The 7898-nt window shown below is 44.0% G+C and overlaps 1 protein-coding gene across 7 annotated transcripts in view; it reads left to right on the top strand.

The window, feature by feature from the left end:
* Positions 1 to 3201: 3201 nt before the first annotated feature.
* The window catches only part of armc2 (armadillo repeat containing 2), a 15854-nt gene continuing 11157 nt past the window's right edge, over positions 3202 to 7898 (top strand). For 2 of the 7 annotated variants that reach the window (XM_019894991.1, XM_019894992.1), the window contains exons 1-4: positions 3203 to 6550; positions 6629 to 6701; positions 6983 to 7145; positions 7250 to 7379. In XM_019894991.1, coding sequence (XP_019750550.1) covers positions 6333 to 6550; positions 6629 to 6701; positions 6983 to 7145; positions 7250 to 7379 — 584 coding nt within the window. In that variant the 5' untranslated portion in view covers positions 3203 to 6332. Of the gene's footprint in view, positions 6551 to 6628; positions 6702 to 6982; positions 7146 to 7249; positions 7380 to 7898 lie in introns of all 7 variants that reach the window. The other 5 variants (XM_019894987.1, XM_019894993.1, XM_019894989.1 and 2 more) reach the window with 5 other exon arrangements.

Genomic DNA, 7898 nt, shown 5'->3' with positions numbered 1-7898 from the left:
GCTATGTAAAACAGTGTTTAATCTTGTCCTCGGAGCACCTCGTGCGTTTTACTTGGTTTAGTTTGTAGAATTTTGTGCCGTTTTTGACCCTCGACCTGCAAAAAAAAAAAAATGATGGGAGAGGGGATTGGAGGGGGAGTTTGGTGGGAGTAGGTGCTCATTCCTCCAGAAGCCATTTTTCTCCTCCGGCAAAACAATAAGCTGTGTCTTCTGTACGTTGCCAAATTACTTGAATCAAACAGCAGGATATGCTGGCAGCCAAAATCACAGCACTCATATGCACATCATGTCTAAACACACACACACACACACACACACACACACACACACACACACACAGATAAATTTAAAGACACACAGTGTGTAGCGCTGTTGTCATTAGCTTGGTGGGATTTTTTTTTGTTTTTAATGCGCATGTATTGAAACACTCAGGGGGCGGAAAGCAGGTAGGGTGGGAGCGTATTTGTAAAGGTATTTTCATTCAAATAAATATTTCCGTGATGCTTTGTGACCTGTGAACATTTTGGGCCGTCGAAGTAGATTTTGGGCCACGCTGAAATGAAACGCCAATCGCGAAGTGATCAACACTGAAGTGTGACTCTTGCGAGAGGGAAAAAAAAAAGTGGCCGTTTGAGGGGAATGAAGTCATGATAAGCGCTAGTTATGCATAGGATGAGGTTTTTGTAATCGCACCAACTTGCTAAGAAGAACCGTGGCTCTTGGGTTCATGTTTGCATGGGAATTTTGCGGTGCGCGCGTCAATAAAATGACGTTTTAATCTTAGACACGTCGGACATTTTTCTCAAGAAATTTATTCTGGAGTTTTTCCCTTTCTATCTTTTTTTTTTTCCCCTTGAAAGATTGCAACTTTTTCTCAAAATAATCCACATTTATGATTGTAAAATGTTCAGCATGGCCCTAAAACTCAAACACCATGATGTCAATTTATTATACAGTCAAACCTAGGTTTTTGAACGTCTCGGTTCTCAACCAATTCGGTTTTTGACCAAAAATTTCGAGTTTTTTATGGCTCGGATGATGAACAAATTTCGGTTCTCGAACGAACTGAGCGCACTTGAATGCACCATTTGACTCCTCTCTACTTCCTTACACGAGGAAGTGACGCTTACTCGTGTTGCTTTCCATTGTGAGCAGACGTATTCAGTAAACATTTTTATTTTAAAAAGAGCGTGGTTTCGGTTTTCGAACAGTCTTCTGGAACGGATTATGGACGAAAACCGAGGTTTGACTGTATTATATAACGTCCATTGCGTTATCGATATATTTTTGGGGGGCAAGTGCACACATCGACATGTCCAAAGGTAAACTACTCCGCTACTCTGCAGCAGCCCCCCCCCCCCGCCCCCTTTACACGTTTGATGTATTTCTGCATTTGGAGCTCCGTGTTGTGTGTGTGAAACGCATTTACTCACCCGTACGTCCCCGCTCCGTCGTCGTCTATTCCCTCGTTGTACTTGACCCCTTGATACCTCGCCAAGGTCGAGTTGAAGAAACGTTCCGACGTGTCCAGGTCGAAGCAAACGTATTCCTTGAAGCTGATTGTGTAACCGTTGTCGTAGCATTCTGATCCGGGGGCCCTGAGGTGAGGGGAAAGTGACATGAAGGTGTATAATAATGTACAGACGTGTATATATACATTTATATATATATATTAAAAAATACATAAATATATATATCGCCAAGGCAGAGGAGTGTGACTGCACAGTTTTTAAGGATGAGCAAGTTGTAACCAGTCGACTCGATTGCAATGGTGCCGTCCCCCTTGACAGCGATTCGAATACAAAGACGACAGCCGTAAGTGTTCGGACAGCAGTGTTTTGTATTTGCGAAATCAGAATCACTTGAACCATCCTCTGACTTTACTGCGCTGGTTAATTGTGTATTCGAAGACACACACAAAAAAAACTCTTGTCCTGTGTTCGGTGTCTGTTTTTTTGATGTTGTTGTTTGAAACAAATGAAACTGCTCAGCGTTTGAATTTGAATACACTGACTGTACAAAATGTAAGGAAGAGATTTGCTTGGGTTGCTGCAGCAATGACGTTTTTTTTTTTTTTCCCTGCTTCGGTCATTCTTCTATCACACGCTACTGCAGTGAACATTTAAAGAAAAAAAAAAGAAGGAAAAAAATTCAAGAGATAAGACCACTAAAAATCGTAATCACCTCGTTTGTACTTTTGTAAAAAGGCTCCCTTCCATACGCCCTCTGTCCAACTTTGTCCCGTATTATTAATCTTCTGGATGGTGATGTTAGTGGGTATTCTTCCTGTGTTCTCTTTTTTTTTTCTGGAACTGTAATCTAGTTTGTATAAGAAATGGTGCACATGTAATAAAGCTTGGTGAGGCTCCACATGCTCGTTGTTCCGTCTTTTTGTCGGCGCTCCCTTTTATCATCCAAAAAAGACGTTTTCAAAATATTTTCCGCACTATAAGGCGCTTCGGAGCATAAGGCGCACACTTCAAAAAAATTGTTTTCATACATAGAGGCACCACATGATAAGGTGCATAGAATAGAAGCTACAATCGTGGCTGCGGTTGCGCTAGGCATCCACCAGATGGAGTTATGCTAAAGGGAATACAATAAAATACAGCTTTATTTCATATAGAGCTTTCACGAGCGCCGCAGTTGTAACAAAGCACTTTACAGAACATAAGAGAAAATACGACGTCCTAAAATCAGAATATTGATCCATATTTAAGGTGCATCGGATTATAAGGCGCACTGTCAGCTTTTGAGAAAATTGAAGGCTTTTAGGTGCACCTTATAGTGAGAAAAATACGGTAGATGAGTAGTACATTATATAAAAAAATGAAATTATCTTATAGCTGTCATTGTCTTTGTTTTTTCTCTACTACTCCGCTCTACAGCAGCCAGAGGAGAAAAAAAAAGACTCAAACCTAACTTGGAGTTTAAGGATTAATAGATTGCAGTTTGGTACAAGTTGTATATTTCTGTACCTTTTTACATTGGCCATGTAGTAAACTTTGATTGTCTACTTATAATGCGAGCTGAATTTGGAAGTGAGTGTTGGAAAGTCACACAAAGACTCGCAATGCGAGCAGTGAAAAGGGCAATAATATCGCGTCCCGTCTCATGTTGATTCACACAAGCTGACTGCTTTTTTTTGGGACTTTTCGTTGCACCTCCTATTCACCCGGGATACACCATGAGAAAGACTCCGTGTTCCTCTCACGTTCCTGGAAATCCTCTTACACAATGTTTGTTTGTGGAAGGCTTCGCTGAACAAGAGCAGACATCCAGAAACTTTTTTTTTTTTTTTTTTTGGGCACACCTCTCCAACTTCTTATTCAAGCTTCAGATCAATTATGAAGCCTTTAAAATACTGTACGGCTAGTTTGTTGTCTCAGCTCATTGGTACGGCAATTGCAGTCATTCTACACAGAGGATAAAGACTATATGATGGTGAGTATTGTCGGTCTATATGAGTTGCTGCACTGGAAACTTCAGGTTAAGGATCGCTCCGGACAAGCTAGTTCGCACGAAGCTAGCAGACTGTAAGGCTAAACTATGGCGTGATTTGAAATCCAGATCACTCCGTGTGTATCGACGGTATCTTATCAGTTTATTTATCTGCCCATCCATCCGAGTGGTTTGTCTCTCTCGAAGGCTGACAACTGAGTCAGTGGTGTCTTTGTGCCCCGAGTGTCGTGCACGCGCGTATGCTAGATTGCTGCAGTGAGATGATGTCATCAGCGTATCGGCTGACTGTAACGGAGCACGGCGGAGCGTGCCGATTTGCGCGCCAGCGCGTGCAGCCCCAACGTTCACGCTCGCGCCAGACAAAGTGACACCGTTTGCTCCACGGGAGCATGTTTCCCCATGCTCACCCCCCCCCACCCCGGCACCTCCGGCAGGAACATTGCATCCATCACGAGTAGCGGCGTGTGAGGATGCGACGCGCAGTATTGGTGCGAAAAGTGGCAGGGGGTGAGGTGCGACGAAATGACAGAAATACAGCGTGTGCAGGGGGAAGTGAGAAATGCTGCCGTGCGTCAGAAGGTGCCAGGGTGACATGTTTGAAAATAACCACGTGATGTGCCGCTATCTGCGTGTTCACGTTTGTATAACGCACCAAAAAGCAAAACAATCTATTACCACAGTTTCTCTGGCTTGAGGGCCTCGGCGTGTGACGCAATGACGTATGCAAAATGTCAATTGGTTACTTGCTGATGAACAGAAGGCTTCTGGAAGGTGTGCCATCGTGCCCCCCAGGAGAATAAAAAAACAAGTTCTCGTTTCAGTTAGTAAATATTCTTGCTGGGCACACGTGGGCATTTAAAATCGGACTGCTAATTCACACGCAACTTCTTTATTGGAAGTGCGGCGTTTCGGCATCTGAGTCTAGGTGCAGTATTTTCTCTAATATTGGCCCCAACTCAAATTGATGCCTTTCAATTTGCTGTCAAGTCAACAAATAAATGCCTCAATTTGTCTTGCCGTCTTTCGTAAAATATTAACCTTTTCTAAAAAAGGATCCCATCTCAAATATGCACTGACGATGTCACGATGAGGAAATGTATTTGGACTTCAGTCACAAGTTGTATCTCCAACTTTATGTTTTCAGCTCCCATTCCCCTCAGCTGTCAGTGACAATTAAGCCCCCCATGCACACAGGGTCATGGTCACAATGCACCACACATCAATATAACTTCGAAGGACGTACACAAAGCGGGATTTCAGAGCGGTGCTGTCAGTGGCCTGTGTGCAATCACTGATGCCGTGCAAACGTGGAGTGAATTACAGCCCGCGCTCGCCATTAAAACCAGCAGACAAAGCGCATTTACTTTCATTAGACCCATTCTTCACCTTTACAGCGTTCCACCCGTCTTCGCCTGTTAAGTCTTATCGCGGAGATGGCGAGCAAGGGAAAGTCTGAATTATCAAAATTCCCACATAAACATATAACAGTAATACGAGAAGCAGTTACTTTCCTTTCGGCACCAGACATATTAATCAGTTTATATCAGTAAATATATACATATTTTAAAAAAGGCTCATGGTTAAAAATGCAACATGGAACCCATGAAGATTATTTCAGTAAATATTGTTGTGCAATCACAAACTTCATGGGAAATATGGTGTTGTGACAAAACATGAGCTGATTAGTAACAGTCCTCATGTTAATACCACAATCATTTTCAGTCGATTAGCAACTCTCACTTTTTGCCCCCCCCCCAAAAAAAAACAACATTAACAATAGCAATGGAATTGAAAAACTTTTATTTTATTTTATCCAGTTACAACTTTGGTGTGAAACTGTTGAGTTTGTGTACTGGGTTTGGCCTGCGGTGGATTTTGGACACATATTTTGTCATACCATCCCATGCAACTGATTAAAACAATGCTTAAATGTTTTATGTCCTAGCATGAATTGTGTTTGATGAACATAACGACACGTGTACACGCTTAAAATCTGAGACCATATTGGCATTGGTTGGTTTTACAATACTTTTGAATGTATTCAGGGAGCACGCCCACCTCAGGTAGCGCAATTAACAACTTACGGTCAGGTGCTCGTAAAAATGATTCATTCAATTAAATGTCTGACAAACTTGAGCATTAAGATAAAGGCATACATTTGCAACTCTCTTTTCTGAATTGACTTTTATCTACCGTTTCACACAAGCGAAAGTCGGCAATGTAATTTAAATGATATCACCGTACCCGTATTTTGACAGCTGCAGAAGACACCGTTCTTGTCGCGTGTCGTGACGTCATCGACCCCGTCGACTGATGATGATCGCACAACAGTTGAAGCCGAGTGCCGGGTCACAGCGGAATATTTCAACTGGCGATTGGATCCTCTTCAATTTTTTTTATTATTGTATGCAAATAACAATGTAGCTTGTGCGTATAAAAATGTAGCTTACTCAACGAACTTTGAAAGCGTCATATTTTTGTAGGCATGTACAATTTTGTGATTTTTGGAAGACGACTATTTCTATATTATTATTCTTATTTTTTTTTAGTACTTAAGGATATGGTGGAGTTTCCTGGACATGGACAGTAAGTATTTAATATCCTCCTGACATTGTGTTTATATTCTATCATAAAACCACACAATTGGCCGTCTCTCCCCGTTTGTTGTGCTCGCTACCACAGCAACATGCGGTCGCCATGGAGACGCGGCACCGCGGGACTCCTCGTTCGCTCGGTGTCCTCCGTTCCACCATAAAACCAACCATTCTCCCTTAAGCAAACCATGTTAGAAACGTAAATATAAACGGGAGTTTAATCATGAAGACAAAACGGAGCTAATTCATGAGCTGAGCCGAGGTCACGTCGGCCAAATGGGCTCCACGGAGAGGAAATACGAGCTGTGCGGGCCTTTTCTGCCGAGAAGGCACCCCTCGTTGAAGACGAGTGCAGAGATAGTGGGGGAAGCAAGAAGGATTCTCCGAGCTCAGTCCACCCAGCGACCTCACACTCCAACAGATGCACACAGGCAGTTGTTTGCAAGAAGCTCTGTCCGTGCAGACCACGGCAGCAGACCTTCCTCCACCTTCAGGTATGTCTTCCTCCTCTATTTGTGTCACCAAATCTGCCGTATGAGACACATTTACACTTTTGTTTTTCATCTTGACAGTCTTCACGCAACGAATTTTGACGTCGGAGACTCCAGGCCGAGTTCAGGGGCTCGCCTATCTCCATTGGAACATGTAGGTGACCACTGAGTTGAATAATGCAACAGGGATCGAGAACTGTCCTTGAAGCGTCTCAATGTGACCATCCTGCTACCTCGAGCACCTGCCACTTGATCCTATCAAAAATCAATGGGTTCTGTTCTCAGAATTTTTGAAGGATCTTAAATTTCCGCCGCAAAAAAAAACCTAGAAGACCTTGGATGGTCGAACCCTGAAAGGCATGATGCAAAACCTTGGCTAAACATAAATCCTGACATTGCCACCGACAGCATAAAAGTATGTTCTTTCCATGCCAGAAGACAAAGATTCAATTTCTCGGCAACGATGACATTTGCAAGTCATCTCCCAAACCTCCCGCCGACCCGCTGGAGACGAGGAGGCCGTTGGTGCGAACGCGGGCGCGTCTCTTAAGGGCGACACCTCTCACGACGTTGCCTCCTTTAGCGGCGCACGCAGATGGTGAGGAACAACCCTGACCTCAATTTACATCCTCTGTCTCCGAACAAAGAGTTGCTTTCGACTTTGCCCGCTCACTCCAGACGCCCTTTTTTTCTGTGTGTTAGCGTCGCAAGAAAGATTACATCAAGACCCGGCGAAAAAGCTGCCAGCGGCCCAAGCTTTTGTCTCTGGAGACCACAAGGAGGCCTTCGGCGCGCCTTATTTCTGTGCGCCGCGCAGAAGTCAGACGGAAAGGTATTTGCTTCTCCTGCTTTCACTTCCATCAAGTTGTCATCCCGTGATGAACACAAGATTTACTGGCAGCTATTACTAGAGGGCTAGAAATTTCCGCCGCAAACCTCGTCGGCTGTGTCAGGACGAGGGGACATAACTCCGCCGTTCCAATCCATCCGCGTATTGATTGGTACCCAGGTGGGAGTACTAACAATAAAACACATTTCACATCAAATGTCAGAACTGCGGCAGAGGCCAAAAGGATGCGGCAACCCTTCATAAATGATTGTTTCCGTCTGTCTACTTTCGAGATTGTTTGGAGTCGCTCGAGTTACATGCGAAAGGCAGGCGGAAACCCGCGCAAGCAAATGTGCACATGAGAGCGAGTCTGAAATTTCCCAGCTTTCTGCAACGTGTCACGTCAGCTCGGATAAGCTCCATCCCAAGCGGTGACCCTGAACAGGATAAAGCGCTATAGGGAAGGGACAGATGGGACGATTGGCTGGGAGGAATCACATGCTTCTTACAGCCTTGGGGGGG

This window comes from Hippocampus comes, unplaced genomic scaffold (assembly GCF_001891065.2).
Source record: "Hippocampus comes isolate QL1 unplaced genomic scaffold, H_comes_QL1_v1.1 scaffold8, whole genome shotgun sequence".
Classification (NCBI taxonomy): Eukaryota; Metazoa; Chordata; class Actinopteri; order Syngnathiformes; family Syngnathidae; genus Hippocampus; species Hippocampus comes.
This window is presented reverse-complemented; position numbering and strand designations above follow the sequence as displayed.